The sequence below is a fragment of the Chlamydotis macqueenii genome, chromosome 2 (assembly GCF_036417535.1).
Source record: "Chlamydotis macqueenii isolate bChlMac1 chromosome 2, bChlMac1.mat, whole genome shotgun sequence".
Taxonomy (NCBI): Eukaryota; Metazoa; Chordata; class Aves; order Otidiformes; family Otididae; genus Chlamydotis; species Chlamydotis macqueenii.
Genome location: NC_141557.1, coordinates 109,594,304 through 109,621,461, shown reverse-complemented (window position 1 = coordinate 109,621,461; position 27,158 = coordinate 109,594,304). Strand labels below are relative to the sequence as shown.

The 27,158-nt window shown below is 39.2% G+C and overlaps 1 protein-coding gene across 6 annotated transcripts in view; it reads left to right on the top strand.

Moving 5' to 3' along the window:
• The window catches only part of PTPRM (protein tyrosine phosphatase receptor type M), a 495,115-nt gene that overhangs the window by 267,005 nt on the left and 200,952 nt on the right, over positions 1–27,158 (top strand). For all 6 annotated transcript variants that reach the window (XM_086740639.1, XM_086740640.1, XM_086740643.1 and 3 more), the window contains exons 9-11: positions 2,544–2,653; positions 7,663–7,864; positions 14,938–15,040. In XM_086740639.1, the coding sequence (XP_086596765.1) occupies positions 2,544–2,653; positions 7,663–7,864; positions 14,938–15,040 (415 nt within the window). The remainder of the gene's footprint in view (positions 1–2,543; positions 2,654–7,662; positions 7,865–14,937; positions 15,041–27,158) is intronic.

Sequence of the window (27,158 nt, the reverse complement as noted above, 5' to 3'; positions counted from 1 at the left end):
ATACCATCCTCCTAAGTCCTCTGTAATAATATCATGATTATACACACAGGGAGTTTACTGGAGCTCTGTTAGCTACCATGCTGAAATGGGACTTGCTTGTTGAACTGGTCATGAACCAGAAATCAGTTTCACCTTTCCAGAACACTCTGTGCTGAGGTGTAGCCCCTTAGGGACCTCTACAAGTGTACTTTAGTTTTTTTTTTATCTTGCTTTTGGGCATTTTAAAATGCATACTGATCAAAGAAACCTCATCAAATGACTGGTGCTGCTTTATATAACAGATCTGTCCTCCTTCCATTTTTATTGTCTGCAGTCTGAACAGGAATGGCTTTGTATTTTCTTCCGTATCAATGATAGATTTACTGCAAACATGCTGGAAAGATTTCTAGAAAAAACTTCAACAATGATGAGTTCCTCTTATTATAAATACTTTAAGTCTGTCATTTAAACCTATTAAATCATTTAATATGTGCTGTATTGGTTTTGTGGGGTACTAATTTCTAATCAAAATATGTGAGGGAATAAATTAAACAATTTAGGAATGTATAGTTGCTAATGCAACAGATTTGACAAAGCATAGCTAACAAAAAAAAATTGTTTAAGTAGAATTAATTTTGCTGTCATCCTCTAATTTTGATTTGGTTCAGTTGTAGGATGACAAAGACCTTATTCTTATCTGGGCTGTTTATGTATTTTCTCTGAAATTTTGTGTAGTATTTTCTTATTCCTTGCCTTCTGGAACTTTGTATTATTCTAAGACCTGTTAAAAACCAGCATCAGTGATTGAGAGAATATCTTGGACAAAAATTGTTATTTTTCAGTATAGCATACACTTTCAGTGAGGTACCTAAATCTGGGTGTAATACAACAGAGGTATACTGACCTAAATGATCATCATAGTTTTTTGAATCAATCACATAGGTTGCAAGGGACCTCAGAGCGCATTTAGTCCAACCTTTTGCTGAGAGCAGATTGAGTGAGAGCCGATTGCTCAAGGTCTTGCACAGCTGAGTTTTGAGTATCTCCAAAGATGGGTGTTCCACATCGTTTCTAGATAACCTCTGCCAGTGTCTGACCTCCCTTACGGCATAACTGCTCAGAGTTTTAGAGGGCTACCACAGGGTTTTGCTGTACTTCAGACATATTTACATTATATTTAATTCCTCTCCCTTTACATGTAAATCATTAACCCCATGATTCCAAATGATTTTTACCAGTTGTCTCCTACTTGGAAGCAAGGTTTAGTGCCCAGACTTAAGGTTGCCCTAAAGACATAATTTTACTAGTCCGTGCAGAACTGGTAAGCCAGTCCAGAAACCATCACATGTGTCCTTGGAGCTTCCCTTTGGTACAGCAAGAGACTCCATAGCAGAGAGCTATGGAGAGGTGATTATGAAGTCTCAAACTTTGTAAACTCCCAGACCAACGGCTTGGAGGAGGATAGTGCTCTACTAGACCTAGCAGTGGGAAGGAGTCACAAGATGTCTTGCTTTCAGATATTTCTATCCTTTAACCATTCGAGTAATTCTCAGTAAGGAGTCTGAGAAGTTAATTCAATCACTGCAGCAAGTAGTTTCCACCTTCTTTCTCTAGCATATGGAAAAAGTTAAGTGTATCTTCTTACTGGATTTTCACATACAATTTCTGGAAAAGTGGAAACCCAGCAATGCCTGCTGCCTCACAGTCCTGTGTCCATTTTTCAGGATTTTATTTTCACATTCCATTGCAAGTGTTGTTACAAAGATAAAATTGCAGATACATGTCCATGTGCTGTTTGCACATCTCCTCCTCTAAAAACTGTGTTGAGGTTGGTGCGAGGATAAGGTAATTGTTGCAGAACAAACAGGAATCAGTAGATACCTGAGAGCAGCTGACATGCCTTTTATGAGAACCTTCTGACGTCCCTGACTCTTCAGAGGTCATTCTTGTAAGTTAAGAGACTTTAAGAAAAATTAATAATGTCAGATTTTTGGTTTGACTGGTTTGTAATTTCCTGATGTTCACCCTGATGTAGGTCTTCAGGCCTGCTGTCAGTGAGTATCGCTGTTCTGTGCAACACGTGCCTCGTCTTCCCAAACTAACCATTCTGGTCCAGTCTGTTGAAACTGTATTCAAACTATACCGTGTTACTTCAGTGCTTGTCTATTTTCATATATGAATGTTTAATATATTTTTCACTATGGGACAGTAACACTTGATAAGTAGGTATCAAAAATAGATTTTATCTATGAGAATTTATATTTCAGATGCTGCCTAATTCCTTATAAAAAACTGGTTTATCCTTTTCTTTAATCAATAGATTTTACAGGAAAAGTTCAATCCTCACAAATTCCTTCTTACACTGAAGGTGACACACATTTCCATAGTGGCACTATCTTATTAAATAAATCATTCTCCTCCTGAGCTACCCTGTCCTCTGCTTCAGTCTTGGGGAAGTAGTAGCACAACGGTTTTTATGCCTCAATAGAGCAAATATTAGGCAGAGGGTCTCCTTCTGAAATTTTTCTCAAAACAGCATTTTTTCCTTTTTTTTTATCCTTTAGTCCCAAGTGCTGTGCCACTTGAATCCATTCAAGGAAGTACCTTTGAAGAGAAGATTTTTCTTCAATGGAGAGAGCCAGCGCAAACATATGGTGTGATTACTTTGTATGAGGTACCTAGCATTTTGCCATGTCTTAATTTTTGTGTGTAGATTTGATTTACAAAAGTGCATAATTAGTAGGAAAATGAATTTTTTTTCCCAGTTTATGTAAAATGGATCTTTTTGAAGACAGTAGCACTTACAAAGTAATAAAATAAAATATATAATGTTAGAGTGATTTATGGCAGACTGAAAATGTCCCTGAATTATCAGCTTTAAGAAAACTGCTATTTTTAGAACCATGTGATGGAGCATTCTGTCTAGTAATATGGATCAAATATTTAAAAGAATGAAAGACAGATCTTAGTGAATTTTTTAAAAAACAGGAGACAACACAGTGGTGGCAGTCAACATCACATTTAGATAAGACTCATTACAGGAAGCCCATTGTAATAGAAACAAGCAGGCATAATAAAAAAAAAAAAACTAGCATTTTTTTTAAAATGCAAATTCAACAAAATTATATGTTGTTAGATGTCTAAAAATCACTGGTTTTCCTCATGTGGAACCTCTGCCTGAATACGTTTTAGAAAAATTGACAAAAGACTGCACAGATTAAGCTGTCAGACAGTAATCACTGTTAAGCTTCTTACCTGACCTTACCCCAAAATCGGTATTGAAATGCTTTGTTTAAAAAAAAAAAGAACACCCAAATGAGATATGGTGTAAAAGAAAAGTTAAATTGAATGGTGACCTGTTGATACTGTTTTGAAAACTGTTTTATTGTAAGAGGATAAAATGTTATGAAAAAGTGTGAACTGATTTTTTATAAAGCTAACTGTGTTCCAACTAGTTCAACAGTTGCCTGTCTTCAGAGATCAGAATGTTTTAGTTAATACATTAATGTTTTTATTGATGCTAGGCTTTATCTACATAGAAACACACAGTGGTGAATAATCTTTCTGCTTACAAACCTGCATGCATGTCTAATTACACTGCTGACGAGTATATGCATGTATACATGCAGTTCATTCTTCAATGTGTGCACATACGTAACTCCATCAGCTGTAATGGAGGTTTGCCTGGTGTATTCAGAGATGGAGAAGAATAGCTTGGCCAGACTTTCTAAGGTAGTCAGGACTGGGAAAATCTCAGAACATTGAAAGAACCTAGCATTCCAACAGTGAAGAGAATATTGAAAAGAAAATACTCATATATCCTTATACATTTTATCTAACACACCTCAAAGCAGAGACAGAGGGAACAAGGAAATCAGTTAAATCAGGAACTTGATTTAATTATTTTTTAAGTAAAAGATACCAACAGACTAATGCAACTAAACTGTCCCTTGTTTTAAAGATGCCAACTCAATCCAGTCAGTGGCTGAATATGGACGGACATCTAGTTGCTGGAAGCTTGTTTGTCAATGCTTTTTCTGCCCTGATGTTTGCTTATAAGTCTAAAATGTATCACAAAGTTTTTACAAATATGACTGGTAAACTACTCGGAGGCCAATAGATACACCCAGTGAATCACAGGGACATTTTACCTATTTTAAATGTATACTTCAGATGAAATATAAAAGTATACTTCATGTGTATTTTAGGTAACTGAAGTAACTCATGGGATAAGATCCAGACAAGTTAGATGAAATTTGGGTACCTGTGTTTTATAGATTGACTATCCATGATGTCTCAATAGGCACCTCTGGCTGATCCTTGTGCTATCAAGGCAATGCATCCAGCACAGCTCCAAATCACCCAGCCTTGAGAAGTGAGGTGTCTAGCTCCTGCCTGCGCCTTGTTGCAAGCCAAAGCTTAGACAAAGAGGCATCTAAGCCTTGGCTGTGCATACATCACAATTCTGATCCAAAAAGCATAACTGCTAAAGCTGCTCTTACACAAACATGCCGTATTTGGTATGTTCGTTAAAACCGTGGTGCTCATAGCATTCACCTTTCAGAGAATGGTCTAGAGATGGGCACTGACCTACTCAGGGGCAGGCCTGGGTAGGGGATGTTTCAGCCTGAGGGTTTCCCCAATTCATGATAGTCTGCTTGCAGGGGAGTAACTCAGGTGCAGAGCGACAGCAAGGGGTGAATGCTTCTTCCATTCACCTGTCATCCACCACTGGGCTGTACACCACCCAAGGTGAAAGAATTGTAGTGCCAGAGGGAAAGCAAGTACAAGAGTGCAGCATACTTCAGTCTAGAGTTGAAAACACACAGCTTAGGTGAGGCAAAACTGCAAGTTTTCACTCAGCCTGAGTCAGACCTAGGAGCAAGGTTGCCTCTTCCAGGGCAAGCTCTTCAGCTGGTAGCCTTTTTTAATAGGGGCAGCCTTAAGACTACAGCAGCAGACACCATCTTTCAGCAGGAGGTCCCAGAGTTTTGATCCCAGCAGACAGATGAACTTAATAAGTCTGCGTGCCTGCTCCCAGAGCGAAAGCTCAGTCTCACCTCTGTGTCTAGCTTTTCTTACTCTAAGTACCTAACTTTCTGTGTTCTTAAGAATCACATCACTTAGTCTGTTTTCTGGGGCCAGGTATTTGTTTTTAGTGCCTGAAGGAGACAGTCTTTTAATATATGTGGTGGGGAAAACTGTGCTTTGAAGTATCAAGTATTGAAGTATTTGTTGTTATTGTGAAATCAAGTGCAAATCCAATTATTTCATAGAATCCTAGAATGCTTTAATTCAATTGAAGTATGGTTCTGCTTACCAAGTTTTCAAGTTAGAAAACATTTACTAATTTCATAGAATCATAGAATAGTTTGGGTTTCCAAACCCCCTGCAAGGAGCAGGGACATCTTCAACCAGATCAGGTTGCTCAAAGCCCCATCCAGCCTGGCCTTGAATGTTTCCGGGGATGGGGAATCTACCACCTCCCTGGGCAACCTGTTCCAGCGTTCCACCACCCTCATTGTAAAAAAAAATTTCCTGATGTCTAATCTGAATCTGCCTCCCTCTGTTTTAAAACCATTACCCCTTGTCCTTTCACAACAGGCCCTACTGAAGAGTTTCTCCCTGTCTTTCTTATTAAGCCCCCTTTACGTACTGGAACACCACTATGCAGTTATTAATATTTCAAGTAAAAAGCCTTTAGATGAAGCAATGAGATAATGACAAATTATACCATTTTGCTGCTCTATCACCAGTACAAGTCCACAATTGTACGAATAAAGAGATTAGTCCTTTGGGCAAGATTTCATCTAAATTTGATAAAAACAGTCAATATCCAATGAGAAAATTCAATATGCCCTTCCTCTCATGCCCTTATTTTCTTCATCACTGCAAAGCTCAGCTGGCATTAGCAATGCTGGACATAAGAAATTAGTTTTTTTAAAAAAAGTAGGAACAATGCTACAAGTGAAATACAGAAACAGTGCAAGTTCACTTATAACCAGGCAAAACACTTATTTTTTTAATGTATTCTGTATGATCTGTGGAAGAACTTATTTCATTACAGAATATCAGCCACTTATCTGTCTAATAACAGAACACTGCAAAAAATCTAACATAGACTGCAGAGTCCCTGATAGCCTGGTATTATTTTGAATAAAACTTAACTGAGATTTTAGAAAATCCAGTGAAGAAATGGAAATACAGAGAATAGAGTTAAAGGAGCTGCAAGAGGTCATTTAGTTCACATATCTTTTGCAAAACAGTATAAACTGTATATAAAACATAGTTGTGATGTCGTTCACTAGCCTGTCTTTTAAAATCTCAAAAAAAAAGTTATGACTTACTCTCCCACAAGTGGACATAACAACACTTTCCATCAGAAAGGGAGATTCTTTTGGGCAATGTGTAACCGTAATTTCTTCACTGATAAAGGTTCTGGTATTAGGTAGTGTAATCTTTGGCTGTCTTTGGTTATAATTAGGAGGATCAGTTGGGTATTTTTTAAGGCACTTTCAGTTTAATTTATGGTTAAAGAGTTGTAAAGGATCAGCCTATATCTACTGAAAGAAAGTCAGGGTTTATCCAGATGGTATCAAAGTTTTTATTACTAATTTTCAGCACTTTATTGATGTTATATTAGATGAGTCATATAAAAATAATTTGTATTTAGTCAGAGGTTTTAGGAAATTACAAGTGTTTAAAATGTGTAATGCCAACACTTAGATGTTTCTGTGTGTTGGTTTTTGTATCTTCTCAATTATAATGATATGGAATAAATATAGCAAAAATAATGTCAATTATCATTTTATATAATAAGAGTGTTGGAATTATTTGCATACAAATGAAACACTAAAAGTAAAAAGGAGGGATGAATCATTTTTATTTTTAATTTTTTAATGAATTTCTTATTTTTAAATTCTCATTACAGTGCATGGAAATTAGTAATTAATAGAAATCTGGATCAAGTTTTACTGTGAACTTAGATTAACATTTCTAATGAAAACTAAAAATACTGTTTGAATCAAAGAAGGAGCGGAGGATATAATATACACTCTGCATATATTACTTAACATTTTATCTCGCCTTTCCTCTAAATGAGAATCTGACCTAGGTACAATATAATAACCTGAAAAATTCCAAATTAGCAATTACAATAGCTAAGCTTCAGACTAAAATACAGGCTTTGCCCACATTCTGAAAAATTTGCCTTAAGCTGCCCTTATCATCTTTTACGGATAATCTTATTCAGAGCAAAGTGTAAATTAGAGTGAAGTCAGCTGCAACGGGGGGATACACCTTCTGTTATTCACTTATCTGTTTTTTACCTGATTGTTTTGGTTTTGTTTTTGTTGCTGATCAAAACTAACAGTTAAGATGAATTCAAAAAATGACACTGGTAAAGCCAGCATATTGAAGGAATTAATGTAAGCCTGAACCCATCCTTTAGAGTTGTAATCTAGCTGCCTCTAAGTCTCTGTAGCTATAAAAGTAATAACTCATACGAGTTATGGCTGAGTTTCAGTGTCCCTTCGTGAGATTCGGGATTTGAAGAATGTAAGAGTGCAAGATAGCTTATCATAAAATGTCTGACAGTGCATACATCAGAAGGGTTTACTGGATAAAGATGCAATCTCTGTCCATCTGCTTAAGGCAGTTTATAACTTTCTTATTCTTTTGCAGATCACCTACAAAGCCGTCAGTTCCTTTGACCCAGAAATAGATTTATCCAATCAAAGTGGACGAGTCTCAAAGCTAGGAAATGAAACGCACTATCTCTTTTTTGGACTGTATCCTGGCACTACCTACTCTTTTACCATCAGAGCCAGCACAGCTAAAGGCTTTGGACCTCCAATCACAAATCAGTTCACCACTAAAATATCAGGTACTTGATTAAAGAATGTTATTGCTCGCTTATAATAATGACATGGGTGATTCTTTTGTTGTTTACTTCTTCTTTAGGAATTAACAAGCGGCCAATTGAAAAAGTAAAATACGTATTCATCCCTGAAGATGTCAAAATGACATACAGTAACGTATCTGAAAAACTTCCAAGTGCTTCAATATCAGCTCGTACTTTGAAATTCATTTTCACAGCTATAACTTATCACCCAAGAAACCATATGAATTATGTGCCTGCAGTCAGTACCAGCTGCTGTTGCAACATTTAGCATAGGGTTTTTTGGACATGAGGATGAGGGTTCCATTCAGAGCTTAGTCAGCCTTGACATGATTCTAAATTAGTACAGTAAAAGCGCTGGAAAATCTCTTTAATGAGCCATGAACAATTGAGAGTAGAGCAGAAATACTCTGTCTAGCGCTCGCTTAGAAATCGTAGCTAACTGCCAGCCTGCGTATGTTCCTAGCAGGCGTGTGGACTGAAGTGGATATGAAACTGTATTAGACAAGAACATCAGGACTAGTGGTTTTCAGATAATAGCAGCATGACTCTGTCACTTCTGCAGATCCACGAACAATATTTTAAAGCCCTCTCAGAGGCAGAGGAACACTTCATTTCTCTAGCTGATGGGATGCAATACTATTACATAGTCTAACAATGCTTATGTAATTGATGACAAAAAGTTTGGCAAAGTCACAGTTGAAATCCCTGTACTCTTTGCTTCTCTACAGTCTTCTTGGGAATTAAAACGACAGTTGAACGATGGCCCGCTTAATAATATTTACAGAAAATTACTGTATCTATTTGTGGTCAACTTTGCTTTTTGGAAAGTATAAAGGAAGACATTTGGGTACAAAATATTCTTTCTCTTTTACTCTAATTCTTTGCATTTTTCCCCATCACTCTTTTTCTGTCCTCACAGAAATGAAAAAAAGTAACAACTATTAAACAGAAATAGAGCCATTTCCTTTTTTCTTATTATAGGAAAAGTCAGTTAATTCAAGGTGGTAATTATTACCAGTACAGGTGTTTGTACAGAAAAAAATGAAGTTGTTCATTTTCAAGTTAGAAAATTATTCTTTATAGAAAGTCTAAATAAAATTAACATGAGTCAGTAACGATGGGGTTCATTTTACATCCCCTTTCCTATACTGAGCAGAAACTTTCTCTGTCAGAAATCAACTTCTGACACAGCAAGACTTGATACGAGTTAGGATGGCTGGATCAACCCTTAATAGATTGAGGAAGGAAGGAGACCATTGAGAGCAAAGGAGTCTGGGCATTTGGGAATAGTACTGGATCTTAAATTCTTGTTCTTTTCTAAATTTGTTATGTCACCAACTAAAACTCATCAGTGTAAACAGACATTGCAGGCATGCTTGGGAATGAGACTTAACATCCAAGCTGCCGTACTGAGGTTCTGCAAGCTTTCTTGTCTGTGCCCCACTCTCTCATTACTTCATGTTATTTGCTGTATTAACAGGGAATGTTTATGACTTGTCTTTGAGTAGTTAAAGCCAATCTCTTGATGAATTTAAAATAGAAGCAGCATCTATACATTTCTTAGTATCACTGAAAAATCTCAACTGAAATTTTAGCTTTTCAGTATGATAGCCTCTTTGCAGTGCTGTTGGCCTGTGATCTCATTTTCTCACTGTAAGGCTTTGAGGCTCTTGAGGTGGCCAGTGCTCTCCATTTTGGAGCGATATAAAATGAAAATACTGAACATTTAGGGATAAGAAGTTTCGCTTTTTTTTTAGAACAGATGAGATGGCAACAGTGCATTCTGACCAATTTCTGAATTGAGTCGTTGCGTTTTAATTTGTCTGACGCTAGACTGTATTTTCATTTGAATATAATACTCCTAATTTCCTGTCTTAAGTGTTTGAGCACTACTATCCTGTACGGTAAATAGTTGCCATGTTTCATTCTACAGTTGTGTGATTGGCACTGAAGGATGAAATGATCTATATGTAAATACATATTACCAAAAGCAGAGCTTGTAGCAGTGCCTGCTATCAAAATTGATGGACAGTCTATTAGAAGACTGTTTTCTGTGGGATATAACTTTGTGAAAAGCCAACCGTGCAGGTTGAAATTTTGTGTGCTGCCTTTCATACTAGGAAGAATTTAATCAGTTTCAGGAACATGGCTGACATAATGAAAAATTCTGGTGATCAATACATTACTGAAGTGCTTTCAAACAAGGTTTCAAATGTTTAGCAAGAAGAGAGACATTACTGTGAGCCATCACTCTGTCCAGATTAGGGCAATTTGTAAATGTTGCAGTTTGCGCAGAAATGGTGGAAGCGTGACAGAATTGAATAGCAAATGTCAGTATTTCTGAAGAGAAAAGTTAGCCAGGACTAAAAGGTAGAACTTGGAGAACCACAACTCGTATCCTGCCCAGGAAGACTATTTTGATGGAGGGAGACTAAGATTAAGGGAGACTAAGAGTGCAGGCAGGAACCTTGGAGTCATAAGTCAGGAAGATGATCAGAGGGATGGAGCACCTCTCCTGTGAGGACAGGCTGAGAGAGTTGGAGCTGTTCAGCCTGGAGAGGAGAAGGCTCTGGGGAGACCTTATAGCGGTCTTCCAGTACCTAAAGGGGACTCATAAGAAAGATGGGGAGAAACTCTTTAGCAGGACCTGTTGTGAAAGGATGAGGGGTGGTGGTTTTAAAATAGAAGGAGCTAGATTCAGATGAAATATTAGGAAAAAAAATTTTTCAATAAGGGTGGTGAAGCACTGGACCAGGTTGCCCAGAGAGGTGGTGATGGTTTAGCCCAAATTGCCGCACAGTTTCTCGCTCACCCTCCCCCTCCCCAGTGGGATAGGGGAGAGAATTGGGAAGGAAGGAGAACTCTTGGCTTGAGATGAAGACAATTTACTAAAATAACAAGGGAAAACTACAATAATAACAGAATATAAGGATATTAAAATATACAAAGTGAACAATATATGTTTTCTTACCACCCGATGTCCCAATGACCGATACAGCCCATCCCAAGCAGCGATCACAGAAACAAAACCGAGTGGCAAGCAAAGGAGCAAAAGGGAGCCAGCAAGGTAGAGGGAATGATGCCAGCAAAACGAAGGAGAAAGATGGATGCCAGGAAGGCAGATAGCTGCCCTGGCCAGTCCCCACTTATATACTGAGCATGACGTTTATGGCATGGAATACTCTCTTTGGCCAGTTTGGATCAATTATTCTGTCTTTCTCCCAGCTTCCTGCATCTGCAGATTAGCGAGACTTGGAAAGCAGGACGGTGTCCTTGGTCTCATTCACAACAACTCATATCATCAGGGTGTTTATCAACATTCTTCACACAAGAAATTCAAAACACACCAGCTACTGAGAGGAAAATTAACTCCATCCCTGCCAAAACCAGGACACCCATCCCTGGAAACATTCAAGGCCAGGTTGGACGGGGCTCTGAGCAACCTGCTCTGGTTGGAGATGTCCCTGCTCCTTGCTGGGGAGTTGGACTAGATGACCTTTAAAGTTGTCTTCCAGTGCAAACTATTCTATGATTCTAAGATTACAAGACTATTAAGATGTGGGCAGGAAACCGAGGGGAGTAAGTTAGACTTGAAGTGTTCCAAAAATGTTCAAGTACAAACAGCTTTTTGGAGATGCAGTTACTCTGTGCTCTCTTATTTTCGGGATGGTCAACTTGAGAATGGGGCACTATGTGGACAAATTCTGGATATTCAAAACTGCAAAACTGAAATATGTGAAAATTATATCTGAATCTTTAAAGTACTGTAGAATATTATGCCTTTGGGCTTCTTAAAGTGGGTACCCAAATTGCTTAAAATGATTAGTCTAAATGTTTGCGCATTGTATCCAGGATTGTAAACAGAATAAAACACTCTCAGCTTACAAGGAAGTTTTTGAAGATCAATTTTTTTAATTGTGATGCATTTATAAACTGGTGAATATCAGTTAAAAGCAATGAAGATCATAGAATCATAGAATCATAGAATGGTTAGGGTTGGAAGGGACCTTCAAAGGTCATCTAGTCCAACCCCCCTGCAAGGATGTTAATGTTCTCACAGCAGGCTGAAAAGTTGCAAACAAAAGTGTTAATGCAGTCCTTACTTGGATATGTAGGGCAATATGGATAAAGGAGAGCAAAGTTCATACACCTTTTGAGTAGATGCAGTTTACTTGATGCAGCGGGGAATGTGATCACTGAGGATAAGGAGAAGGCTGAGGTCCTCAACGCCTTCTTTACTTCTGCCTTTAATAGGCAGATCAGTTATCCTCAGGGCACTTTATGCCCTAATCTGGAAGTCTGGGATGCCAGGCCGAGTACACCCCCTGTGGTACAGGTGGAGACAGTTAGAGAGCTCCTTCTCCATCTGGACTGCCACAAGTCCATGGGACCGGACGGGCTCCATCCTAGGGTGCTAAGGGAGTTGGTGGGGGTGATTGCCGAGCCGCTCTCGGCCATCTACCAGCGGTCCTGGTTATCTGGGGAGGTCCCGGAGGACTGGAGGCTTGCCGATGTGACTCCCATCTACAAGAAGGGCCGTAAGGAGGATCCGGGGAACTACAGGCCTGTCAGCCTGACCTCAGTACCTGGGAAAGTTATGGAGCAAATCATCTTGGGTGAGATCACTTGGCATATGAGTGGCATCCAGGGGATCAGGCCCAGCCAGCACGGGTTCATGAAAGGCAGGTCGTGCTTGACCAACCTCATTTCCTTTTACGACTGGGTGACCAGACTGGTGGATGAAGGAAAGGCTGTTGATGTGGTCTACCTGGACTTCAGCAAGGCCTTTGACACGGTCTCTCACAGTATTCTCCTAGGGAAACTGGCTGCCTGTGGACTGGGTAGGTATACCTTTCTTTGGATAAAGAATTGGCTAGGGGGCCGTGCCCAGCGGGTGGTGGTTAATGGAGTCAAGTCCAGCTGGCAGCCTGTTACAAGTGGTGTCCCCCAGGGGTCAGTACTTGGGCCCATCTTGTTCAATATCTTTATTGATGACCTAGACGAGGGGATTGAGTGTACCCTCAGTAAGTTTGCAGATGACACCAAGTTGGGTGGTGGTGTTGATCTGCCTGAGGGTAGGGAGGCCCTTCAGAGGGATCTGGATAGGCTGGATCACTGGGCTGAGCTGAATGGCATGAGGTTCAACAAGGCCAAGTGTCGGGTCCTGCACTTTGGCCACAATAACCCCATGCAGCGCTATAGGCTCGGAGCTGAGTGGCTGGAGGACTGTGAAGAGGAAAGGGACCTGGTGGTGTTGGTTGATGCTCAGCTGAACATGAGCCGACAGTGTGCCCAGGTGGCCAAGAGGGCCAACGGCATCCTGGCCTGCATTAGAAATAGTGTGGCCAGCAGGAGCAGGGAGGTAATCATCCCCCTGTATTCGGCACTGGTGAGGCCGCACCTTGAGTATTGTGTTCAGTTTTGGGCCCCTCACTACAAGAAAGACATTGAAGCCCTGGAACGTGTCCAGAGAAGGGCAACAAAGCTGGTGAGGGGTCTGGAGCACAAGTCTTATGAGGAGCGGCTGAGAGAGTTGGGATTGTTTAGTCTGGAGAAGAGGAGGCTCAGGGGAGACCTCATTGCACTCTATAGCTTCCTGAAGGCAGGTTGTGATGAACAGGGATTTGGCCTCTTCTTCCAGGCAACAAGCAGGACCCGAGGAAATGGCCACAAGTTGTACCAGAGGAGGTTTAGATTGGACTTGAGGAAAAACTTTTTCTCTCAAAGAGTGGTAAGGCACTGGAACGGCCTGCCCAGGGAGGTGGTGGAGTCTCCGTCCCTGGCAGTGTTCAAGAGGCGGCTTGATGAGAAGCTACAGGATATGGTTTAGTAGCTGTGGCAGCAATGGTAGTGGGAAGACGGTTGGACTAGATGATCTTATAGGTCCCATCCAACCATGTGATTCTATGATTCGATGATTCTATACTGGGAAGGTGAAAAGGGTTGGAGAAAGACTCACATCATTGGAGCTGTTTAATTTGCTAGAGAAGCCTAGAGGCTGGTATTATCTGTATGTGGATCATAATATACTCTGAGTAACTCCATCAGTATGGTACATAAAGTATCCAGTGGCTGGAAGATGAAGCTAAACAAATTGAGATGCCAAATAGGTCTCCATGTTCAACATAAAATATAATTAGCCATTGGAAGAACCTGCTGAAGAAGAGATCTCCCCTACCAAATGTATTTTCTTTTTCAAGCAGAAATTAGTTTAGGGAAGTTAACTGCCCTGGATTATTCCTGCGGTCTGAGAAGATCGTTGCAATGACCACTTTTAGCTTCTATAGCCTTTCAGTCTGTTGTGTATCATCATTAACCGGACAATAAGGATACAACAGACTGCTAAACAAACAATTAACCAAGCAGCCTTCCATCCAGTGTAAAGATAAAAATGCAACTGGATGATAGCACTGAAAAAAGTAGCAACAGTGAGAGACAATAACTGAGGCATTGTTTGTTTTAGTCACAGTTGTAATTCCTTAATGAAGACACAGTTTGCAAAAGTGCTATTGAGTGGAGTTTCAAACTAAGATAAGCTGTTGTGGTGATAATCCTGCTTCATTATTGTAAATTATGTCTGTGGTGGACAGTAGAGCCAGGACAGTTACAACACTAGTTAAAATTCCAGGAGTGACAAATTCTGAGAGTGCATCCTAATACCACTGACATGCTGAGAAAGTTTGATTCAGTTTCAACAACTACAGTCACTTCAGCATGCACATTTGCACATGCTTTTCTTGAGGTAACTTTTCATTTCCAAGTCAACGGATTTTCAATACTTTCTGCAAACTTACTCTTACTAGTATTTCTTTCCTGTCTTGAAATGGGCAGTGAGCTGAAATTTCTTTGTTTGTGGGTTGTTGTTTTTTTTTCCCCTGAAGTTATTTAACAGTTTTCTCACACTTATGTTCTAATAGAAAGCAACATAGACCTATAATACGATCTTTATATTTGAAGAAGTCTTTAAAGTTGCCTATTCAAATAAAGATACAGCTCTTGAAAGCAGAAATACAAGAATAATGATTATTTTTGCCTCTTTTCTTTTCTTATTCTAGCACCCTCTATGCCACCGTATGAACTTGAAACACCTTTGAATCAAACTGACAGCACTGTGACAGTCCTGCTGAAACCTGCACAGAGCAGAGGCGCTCCTGTCAGGTACTCGGGGAGAAATCTTTATAAAATTAAAACCAAATTGATTAATTTCTTGAACATGTTTTCTAGGGATTTTCTACACAGCAATCAGTGTCTAAATTCGTGTCTGTATTAGCTCTAATTAAATTAAATAACTGAAGAAAATGAAAGTACTTTGATGTTGAGTGTTCGTGTATTGTTTAAAGGATTTGATCCAGATGCAAGTGGCTTGTTCTTTGAAGATAAGGAACAAAGCCATAGTTCTGTTGTGTGGGTGGCTTCTTTAAGGTAATTGCTTACTGCAGTGTTATAAGTTCAAGGGCATATCACATTTTTTATGCTGAGCTACTGTCTTTAATACCCAGTCTTCTTGTTTACTTCACAGATTGAAGATAGGCAACATAGTAAGTTAGCCAATTTGAACAGTATGTACTGTAACATTCATAAAGTATTTACATTTAATTGACCATCATAGCAGAAATAGAAAAAAAAAATCAACCTGGAAAACCAGTAGCTCGAATTCTTTACTGTTATATAGTACCTGTTAATTAATTTCCATTTTGCAGAGGTTTATTTCACCGACAGATGCACAGTACTGTGGAAGTCTTTCGTTGATTAGAATAATAGATGCCTGCTTTTCAGTGAAGAAAACAGAGGAATGGTTAGGTTATTTTGAATGAGAACCAGTAATGAGCTCAATACTCTGATTAAATGATAATACAGATGAGAGAAATACAGATTTTTCAGAGGTTTAGGATGTTTTGGCTAATCATGTAACTAACCAAAAATGGTTAGTTCTTTTGTTACTATAGGAAGAGTTTCCACCTATAGTGAATGACTGTCAATTATTTTTATTGTGATGCTAGGGTTTTCGGTAATTTCTGTTTGTCTGGGAAATACAGATCTGGTATTACTCATATATGTGTGAATGAAAATGGATCTTCTTTGAGTTTCTTCAGAATATTCAATGTTTCATATAATTAGGGTTTTTTTTTACTATGCAACACATTAATTGTTGCACTATATATTGTATATGTATATAGGTTTACATTTGGGAAAGGCCATCCTGTTGGTCATTTAGTCAACTTTTTAAAAGGAAAAAGTAACACTTTGGGGAAGTCTGAACCAGCTGAGGAAAAAAAAGAAAAAAAAAACAAAACCAGAAAGCAATTAAAGCAGATTTAATGAAACTGTTTGATTTAGCAGATTAGAATGGAAACAGAATGATTTGATGTTTGCCTTACTTGATCTCACAGGGTTGTAGTGTAGTCCTCCTGAATTCAAACATCTGGATTAAAATAACACCAGTTGGAATCATTGTTGTTTAAACGCAAACATGTTAGACCATTAATAAAAAACCAGTTTCATTCCTTTTATCTGCATCATGCACTAAAGGTGATTGACTTCTGTAGCAGTAGTGACACATCAGAAACTTCACTGACGATACAAAGGAGCCTTGTTAGGAGATTGAAGTGTGCCAAAGAAGGGGATGAGTGGTTAGGAACATAGGAGGAGAGATTTAAAGTGACATGAAGCTATAGTACTGACAGATGAACACACAGCAACAAATATACTGAGGTGCTTTGCAACAGGACTTAAAATAAAAGGAATGCTGACTGCAAACTCATCATGTAAATATGGAGTGAAGCAGAATGAAAATTGAAGTAGGAATTTCTTAGTACTTTTAACATTTTATTGTGCAATGCACTCTCAGGCACTTGCATAGCTTGCAGAACACATTCTGCATATGGATTTTATCATCTTAATCTGTATTCATTGGGTGTTAAAAAGTTTAGTCATACTTCATTTGTGCACACCACTAAGCTAGATGCCTTGTCTATTGATTCTGCTACAACTAACAGCTTGGTTAATGCAGATTTTTGAAACTGCACTGAACTTGCAGTGTAAATGATTGTTGTTCTTTTATTTATCAATATGTCAGCCATGTAACATAAAATTCTTTAGTTCCTGAGATGGATAAGGAGCACACAAATTCTACCATTCAAGTCAACAAAGCTAATACCTGAGGTCATTCAGAATTCCAGGTTTGGCTTTTTTTTCTGGGATTATTTATTTTTTTCTACTTAAATATGAAAAATCCTAATATCTTATACCTTATTCAGAATCCGCGCACAACATAAAAGGAGAGAAAGGGCAATACTGATGATTGTTTAAATGTTGATTCAAAAAGCAGACTTTATAGAAATGTTCAGGAAGCTCTGTTTACAGTGATAAAGTGCACATTAATCATGAAGGCCAAATGCCATTCCAGGTTGTTTTAGAATTCCTAAGACTGGACATGATTAAAATGTACTTTGTCAGAGTTTTAATACAACAAATACTGCTTGCTTTGTCTTCAATTTTAGGTCCAACATGTTTTATGACTGTTACTGTGTTTATTTCAAGGAGATTATTTTGGAATTAGATATGTTTAAAGCAGTAATGCATTCAGTAATGATGAATGTATGCACTTTAACAGCTGGCTAAGCTATTTTGATTTTTAGAATGACTGCAGCTTGCAAGGTTTCTTTTTTTTTGCTTAAGTTGATGGCTCTGTGGAAGTGGTGTAATGTATGTCTTATTGTGGATATTCTCTTTTTTCCAAATATATTTGTGTGTAAGAGTCACTAACGTTTTACAAAATTTGCATACAAGTGCAAATATTTTTTTCTATGAGGGCTCTTCAACATCTGTTGAGGGACTCAGTCTTCCAAGGCAGTATCATTTGTACCTTTAACTTCTTCAGGGCATGTTAGCCTAAACTTTAAAAAGACCCTAGGGCCAAATTGTCTGCAGGTACCTAGATTGTTCAGTTCCATTTCCTTCCACTAAGGAATGTTAATTTATTGAAAGGTCTGGCTCATACACAGAAATGAAAAACGTAATGCTTGGTGACTGCATCTATTTAGTGTTATTTGTATATTCATCTATGTTAGAAAGAGCTTTAGATTATTTGCCGCATTCCGTTATAAAAGGTTCTTGTGACCTTCTCTGGAAAAGTTTTCCTGCAAGCTTTTAGCTTCAGCGAGGAGAAGCAAGTTTTTGTTGTCACATAGATTTCCATTCAGTCTTGCCGTGATAAACGTTGAGTGTTTCCACTTCTTTTATCTTGCTTATGTAATCAGCAAAATTCTGTCACCACACCACCCTCCTCCTGTTATTCTGTGCCACATCCTCAAAGAGTAAACATCAGAAAGATATTTTCGCCCAGATAACACCGGAACCACCTGGCGATAGGAAGCACTCTGGGAGGAGCAAACTGGGGAAAGGAGCAAGAAGGATAAGAAAGAAGGCAAGACCATTAAAGCTTGGCTCTGCCTCCTGGTCTTTTTCTCTTACTATATTACTGAGCTTGGCTCAGCTGGATTTGCCCCATGAAACCCTTCTAATCAGTTAATGTCCCATTCAGCCACCCTTTCTGCTCTTGTAGGCACCACAGACAGTTGGTACTTTTTTCTTCCAGCCTGAAGTGAGGAGGGCCAAGCGTGTCAGCTAGCAATGCCCTATGAATGCAATACTTGACGTTTCAGATGCCAGACTACTTCCTGAGCCAAGTATGTGGGATCATTCCTGCAGCACTGGGGATGCAAAGGCCAGAGAGGATGAGAGGGAGAAAGAGAATTGCAGCAATTGCCACATAGTGTAATTTACAAGTACTTATAGAAAACATGCAGAAGGAAGCAAATAAACTTTGGATTATGTGAGTTGAAAGCTGAGAGTGTGGTAATGTGAAGGCAGTCTGTGTACTCTCAGTGCATCCCCTTTGTCATCAGTGCACCCAACTCCTTCAACGTGCATAAATAAGAACAACTCTACCAGGAAAATAAAGCAGACATCTTGTTGCTTGAAGTGTTTAATTTTGAAATGTACTTTTAATCTCTCTTCCCTGAAGAGGTAATGTCTATTATATTTCAGCCCAAAAGGCCATATTAAGGTATTAGGTATTTTGAAGTGCAGCTGAAAACTACCCTGGAAATTTGAAACTATATGTTATCTGAAGTGATAAGCACTCCTTTCCACTACTTCATCAGATAAACACTTCATGATGTGTTCAGATTGTCTAAATTCCACAAAGATCTAAATTTCTAATTGACCTATTCAAGACCTTTAAAGGCACCCTGTAAATACTGGATTCATCGTCACAGGTGCAATTAAGGCTATCTGCATGTGGTCTCTGGGATAGGAACAGCATGATTCAAAGGAAGATGCATGGTGTAAAGAAACCTTTGTCAACCCAAGTCCAGGGAGTACTTCATTCTGAATATGGCTTAGCCATTTCAACAACACTCATGGTATAATGATTCTTGAATTAATCATAGAATCATAGAATGACACAGGACGCCTAATTTCTACCCACTGACTAGCAGTAGGAAGGAGTAAATCAAACTGTGGTGGTCATGTTTGAAGCGCAAAGACTCGTATGTAATGCAACAGTTCCTCTCTGGAACCACCATGCGCCGCACATGAAGAATAGGTCACAATTGCCTTCCCATCCCTGCCACACACATTGTAAGGCAGAAGGATGTGTCTTAGGGCCTCATCTCTCTACTTCAGCATGACTGGTGCCATGAGGATCAGCCTTCTATATGTCTGGCCATCCCCTCTACTTTGTCACTTTTTATCTACTCAGTTTCTTACAGGCTGGCAGCAGGAGTTTCCACTCCTTTTACCACGCCAGTTAGGGCATGCAATACTGTTCAGACACTTCCATATGAAGAAATCGGATCGTCTGAAGCCTGAGAGAACTTTTGCAGGCCCTTCCAATCTGACAGACAGCCTTCCAGAGAAGCCACTATCTACCTTTATTCTTGAAATTTAGCATCTTCACAAAAACACTTACCTGGTTGGCAGATCAGCAGATTAAATGGTTTCACTGTCAATCAAGAAATCCAAACAAAAGCTAGCAAGCTAGCCAGGCTGTTTGGAAATCCATGGCAGATATCATTGGAACTCGATGATAGGACTTCAAGGGCAGCAGGTCTTCAAGCAATTTCAAATACAAAAGTTTCGGAATATTTTCCATAACATTGAAGAGACCACAGGGCACTCGCATTGCTGTTGTGAGTCCATGGCAGGCACAGGACTGGGCCTTGAGGTTGCAATCCACTTTTCAGAGAAGAAGAGGTCCTCGTATCTCAGTCTGAGTTTTTGTGTTGCATAGTAAGAGTGCAGCATTAATTTCCATGCATGAATTATGGAGGCAGTATGATTATAAATTCAGGATAAGTGAAAAAATGAGTTTTGAAATGGGAGAATGCTGATTTGCGCAATAAGGGACATGTTAGCATTCTCTGTGAGCAAAACATGGCAACAGCACATGCAAATAAAAGCATTGCAAAATCCTTATTTTTATCTTTATCCTTTCACAATTCCTACCTAGCACGTTATATAATGCTAGCATGTTATTGTAATTTCCTTCTATTCCAAGTGACATTACATGGTAACGCAGTGATGAGAAAAAAGAATATCTCATGTAGACACAGCTGAGTAGAGAAATATCAAAACTGTATATTAGCCAAGAGAGATTTGGAAAGCTTCACAATAAAATGAAAAGTCAACTTTGGCCTTTCAAGAGCTCCTTGATAAAACAGTCTAGATATTTGGTGAATTTATGATAAAGAAATGGTTACGTTGAAATAATGTTACTGTACATGTTCGAGTAGCATTATTAACTCACTAGTATGCTGAAATGTCGCGTTCAAAATACAGCCTTTTGAAATAATGTGAGACCACAAGGTCTAAAGAGCATGAAGGGAACTTACTGTCCATTCTTTAATTTGCTTGCCACAAGCATCCTTTCTGTTGTTTAAGGGTCTGTAACAATAAGGACTTGAATTGTATGCTGTAGGATCAGCTCTTGCCTGCAAACTGTATTTCAAAGTCGTAGTTTTACAACCTGTAAGGCAGCTAGTAAACTCATTTGAGGATGTCTGTGGTACAGAAGGGGCGGGGTTTTGTTAATGCCCATAATAGTCACTTCTTTATAGCAACAAGTATAATTATTTACAGCAGAAGGGTCAATTTCAGTTTCATTGGGGGAACAGTACAGTAATTGCTTATGCTGTAAAAATGCTGTAATTCTTTTTTGTTATGCAGTAGAACATGTCCTTGGATTTTTACTGTGACTTGAGTTAGGATTTATGGTGCGTGTTGCCTGTACATGCGTGGTGCAGCTTCGTATGTCCTGCTGGCTTGTTCAGAAATTTCCATGGTCCTTTTACTGTGACTTCTCACATAGTCCCTGGGTAAAAGGACCATTGATTCTTGATTTCTTTTAAGTAGTAATTGGTATCACTGAGAACTCAGCATGCAATGCTATCTGTCATTTAGCAATGTGATTAATAAAAATTAATCTATGATAAATAAAGCAAGCTAGAGCAATTCCAGAATAAAAGAGAGAATAGATTATTCCATATCTCTGAAGATATTTTTCCATTTCATAACTCACCAATACTTTCTCAAGGATTTTGGTTATAATTAACAACTGAAAAATTTGCTGTGCTGTTACGAGGTTCTGCTTTTTTGGGGTTTTTTTTTACCTTCCTTCTACATGCTGGCCTTAAGTAGGACGCTGTGGAGACCATATATTTGCATAATTCCTAACGATAGTCTTCTCTGTATTCCTTACCTCTTATTCTGGCAGCGTGCTGGTCCAGTTCAGCTAGGCTGATTCTCTGCTAACATCCTTTGGACCACTGAGTTTTTCCAGTCTCCCTGGTGAAGACTGAGGTCCAGCAGCAATTCAACTGGTGAATCATAAACTCTTGGAACTTGTACCTTGTTTTGCTGTTTCTGAACCGCCACCTTCAGTTAGAATTGATAAAACATGTTTTTCTTGAATCTGCTTACTAAAATGAACAGCTCAGTCTCTGAGTATGCAAGGAACAGAACAGAATTGATTTTCCGTGATCCCTTTCCAAGAAATGGTTACTCAGCACTCAGCCTTCATACGTACAGATTTTAGGCGTATGTATTTACTAGTGAGTTTTGTATGCCCTGGTGCTGAGGCCAGCTGGCTGCAAACAGTCCATGTTCATACTGCTGAGCTCCCAGGCACAATGACCAGGCTGCCTGTTGGGAATGGGCCCTGATTTCCGTTCTAAAAGTTTTGGGGAGTGTGGTAGCTGGCTGGTGCGAAAGCACTGCTGGGGACCTTTCAAACCATTTAACAGGGGGGGCAGTGTTGCATTTCTCTGTTCGATCTCCTGCTACGCATATGGCTTAGATGGATTTTAGGCAGCACAGTGTTAGCAAGTCTGAGCCACCAGCCTGTTCTCAAGTATCGATATGTTCTCAGTAAACCAGTTAGTAAAGCTCCTGAGCACAAAGTTCCTAAAGCGCCTCTTAGGCAAGGAAGAAACCGGAACTTTTCTCAAGGGACTTTTAATGATGTGTTTTATTTCAGATGGTCATTAAATAAAACCAGAAATAACGAACAGAATAGGGAGGGTCTCTGATTAGACAGGTTCCTTCATGAATGCTTTCCTTGTGGTTCTCTGATTCTTCTTGTATTTCTCTCTGCATGCTAGGCCACCCTCAGCAGGACGCCACAGTAATGCTCTTCAGGTGGCTGGAGGGTGGGAGCGGTGTGGTAGAAGCCTCTCCAGTTGAAAACAGTATTGAACCCTGGTCACCAGTTTCTGAGAACATGCTCAAGTCGCTAGGTTATTGTAGAAAAAGCTGGCATGGTTATCACATCTCTGATGACACAGCTCAGACATTTGTGTCCTAAGCAGATGTAGACCTGCACAGTAAAGCCCCGAATAAAGTGCCTTTCAGGTCTTTAAATGTAAGCATCTGCTTCTGGCTGAGTTTAGGTGGTTCCTCATTTACGGGCACGTTGATCCCCCCGTGGAGTCAGTACAAGAGGTGCCACCTTGCCTTTGTCTCAGAGTAGCCCTCTGGAGTTGTAAAGAGAAGTGTTTCTTTCTTGCGCTGAGTGTGTAGGGGGCTTAAGTGTATTTCTGTGCACTTACCTTGAGAGATAGAGGTGTTTAATTTAGGGACCATAATGAACGAGTTATGAACATTGCTGGAAATTACTGCACTGCATGATTTTAAAAAGTGTACTCATTTATACATACCTGAGTTGGAATGCAGAACAACCAGAGCACTCCTTGAAAATGTAAGAGAGAGATGCTGTTGCCCTGTGTTTACTGAAGTATGCCAGGGATTTGTTTTCCTTGTACTGTGTGCTGTGGAAGGATTGAAGGGGGAGTATGTGAGTCAGCTACAATTCCCCGAGTGGTTGTTGGAGAGGATTATGTGGGGATATATTTCCTGGAGATATTTTTAAGTCATTTTCTGACAACATGTATCACAGTAGCTGTATGTTAGTTTGTAGCCACAGTGCTGAGTGACCCATTCTGAATTCCTGTAAAGCTGTGGTTAGGAGTTGTCAGGCACATATAACCCATTGTTGTCTCTGGGAATTTTCGCTGTTGATCTTACTGTGTATTATGAGTATACACTTCCCATATCCTTAATGTCAATGTGAAATTAGATCTTCTGCTGTGGCTTCTCATCTCACTACAGTTCTTTTGTTTTCATGGAGGTTTGAATCTCATCAGTATTTTTGCTCTCGAGTGCTGGATGCCGAAGTAAGATGTCCTAAGTTAAAAGTATGGAGTCGCTTTCAGTGATTGTTCACTCGTTTGACTAAATAAGCACTCAAGTCGGTCTTGTAGCTCATTTGGGAAGCTGTAGCTTCTATAGCTGCTTGGGCCTTGTTGGTACTGAAGCCTTGGCAATGTTGCACATCCGTCTTTCTGTGCTTTAGCTGTGTCATGTGCTTTGTATTTTTTGTGGTCCTTGAGATTCAGTTGCTTTTCTTTCATAAGTATTTAGCTGTGTATTTTTAAGGAGCTCACCGGAGCTCTAAACCAGTGGCCGTGATGTAAGTACATGGTCAATTTGCTGTATTGTGAAATAGTGAATTATCAACTGAGGCATCACCCAATAACATTCTGCATGTTATGTTTATAGATAGCAGATGTAAATATAACACATTATAATGCATTTGGCAGTAAAAGCAGATCCTGCCTGCAGCATTGGATTGGAATGCTACACAAAATATTGAATAGCCTTCAGGATTAACCTCCTATAAATAGGATGAGATGCAAAGTTTGCATTTCATGAGCTAATAATAAAGATGCATGTTGTAAAATAGAGGCTTATTTTTGAAATAACAGAGGAGAAGAAAGTGTTGTATTGAGGGCTTGTGGTATGATTATGAATCATCAAAACATGGCACGACTGTGAAATAGGCAAATAGACTGGAGGCAGCAGGTGGGATCTCCAGCAAAGGTGACAATCTGTAAATGCCACTGTACAAGACACTGGCAGGACCTCATGTGAACTCCTGTGCCTAGTTTTGATCTACCAGGAAATACTAATTTACTAGCACCAGAGCAACAGAGTGTTATGGCATAAATGGTCAGTGAATTGGCAAACCTGTGTTACATGTGGAAGGACTGAAAGAACTAGACTTGTTTCAGCTAGCCAATTAAGACCAAGAGAAGTCATGGTTGTTTTCTAAAAAGAACATCAGAGGAATAAACTTCAGAAAGGAAAAAGAACAATTTCAGTTCAGAGAGTGTGTAAATAAACAACTCAGATATAAAGTCTCTACCCAGTGGTGGACTGAAGCTCTGAAACAGGTACAGATGTAAATGTCAGGAATGTGAGGCTAGATAAATTTGTAGAAATGATTATGTGATACAGTATTGTGTGAGAGTTAGTCACATGGCACTGTGGTGCCAAAAGTAGCTTTTCAGTTTCAGGTACATATTCATGCCCAAAAAAGCACAAGCTTTTGTCAAGATGCTCACAGACTGAGGTTGTCTTCACCAGGGAGCCAAAAGTCAGACAAGTTTTTCTCATAATTTAGGTTACAACAAAGAAGTAACCTGTACCATTTTAATTGCTTTTTCGATAGATTCTTTGACAATAGTGTATTTTCGTACTGCTGTTGACATTAAGATTTTTTCTTACAGTATTGTGGCTTTTGGGAAAGTTCATACAAGCCCTTTATTCACTAGCAAATACTAAATGGCTGCATTTGAAAGGATTCTGTTACTAATGCATAAATGTATGGCAGGAGGACTGTGGTTTCCAGGACAAAGTAATTTGGGGGAATTCCTAACTCTCAGTATAAATAATATTTGGTTGACCCATTCTGTGTGTACTAAAGCATTTTGATCATATATTGCAAGCAAACAAGTGAATCCTTTTTCGATATTAAGTAGTATTAAAGGAGACAAAAGAATAAAGAGGAATGCTACATGGAAAGAGGAAGAAAAGCTATAGATGTGGTCCGAGTGAAACACTGTCATTTCCCATACTGGATGCTGAGAGAGTATTCATTTTACTGAACATTAACATGAAAACTTTCTTTCTGTTACACTGTTCATTTAAACAGGAAAAGAAATCACTGGCATTTACAACAAGCATTATGACTCTAAAGCACTGCTAAGTAAAAGCTAATCTGCTCAACTGGATTACATTAAATGACATAAAGAAACATTAAAGTCGTTTATTGGGCTCTACAACAGAAAGTGGCGACTCTTTAGTCAGGAGCAGTATAAATGCCTCAGCCTAAAACAGTCTCAGAGAGCAGTAGGATAGATGTCTAAGGCATTATAAAAATGTTGAATTTAGGGGGAAACTACCATGGGGAAATCGGATGAGGGTGAATGAATTAACCGTGTTCTCATATCTAGAGTTGAAGCTGTTTTCAAGATTAGTCTCAAAGGGTAGTAGAAGCACAGGGCCGGAATCTCATCTGTATTTAACAGCTATGCTAATCCTAAACTGTGCAGAATCTTTTATCTGCGGCCAGATTTCCTGTGGGAAGAGCTGTACAGTGTCATGCTGCCAAGGTTTCTATGCCACCTAATCCTACCAGAGTCATTCCCAGTGCAGGGAAGAGGAAGAGTTATACCTTCACTGACAGAATAGAAGGTCAGCCTTGTATTTATCCACAGAAGTCCTGAGAAACTGGGAACAGTGCCTCAAAAACTAACTGTTTTTCTTTATCCGCCTGCGTCATTCTGCACTGCTGATTAGAGTGCCCTGCAGAGCTTTGTAGAGAAGAAAGGATGAAAATGAACACAGACACTAATCTCCATTTCCAGATTGCTGGACTAGGACCCACTGCATTTGAGTTGTGGAAAGAGATTATAGCATTGAGAGATGAGAATTTTGTTGTGGTTGTTTTCGCTGTGGTCCTGCTCTCCCATAGCAGAGTCAGCAGGAGAAAATGTGTCTGTGCCTTGGGTTGCTTCATTGATAACGCCAGGCTTTTCAGTTGCAACTGAAGCACAGGCACGTGCTGCTTTCCACCAAGCCTCCCATGAAAGCATAGCATCTGGTGGAAGGAGAAAATGGTCAAATGAGACAATGTCTTAAACCACCACAGCAGATCTGTTTGAGCTAGTCTCTCTGTGCTCCATGTTGTATCTTCTGGCTGAATAGATTAAAAACTTTATATCCTCGGTGAGTGCTTTAATGAGCAGTAAACAGTTTTCAAGCTCTGAATCAAAAAACCTGTTGAAATTGGCTTGTGTATTCATTCAGCTTCCTCAGCAAATATTTTTCATTCTGTGCTGCACACAAACCAGCAGGTTGCAGAGCATCCTTGGAAAAGGGAGAAAATAAGCATTCTCTCTCTGCTTATAAACCACTCATTTTTGTACATCTATTTGCTTAATTCCCCAGCCCAAAACAGTAGTGAGTTTCCAGTGCACAGCTTTGTAGAATATAGATAGATCTCATTCTTTGAGTGTTAACATTGTGTCATTAATCCATTAGCTGATCTCCTGCTCTAAATACTACTTCATTTCTATGTAATATCCAGGGTCCTTGATCAATTTGCATGTGTGTATTACTTTGCATTCATAAATAAGAGCTGTGCAACTTGCCATAGTTACACACGTGGATGTTGTTGTATTTCCAGAGTGTCCACACCTCATGGACATTCTCCAGGGCATAGTCACAGCATTGCAAGAGTTCATGGTTTACTAGAAAATATTGAAGTAGAGTGTTGCTTACTTGTAAGCAGTTCTTCTTGGTAGAAGTGTGGTTTGGTTTTTGTTTTAATTTGTAAACCCCTGATGATATCACAGTGGATATGCAGATCTTT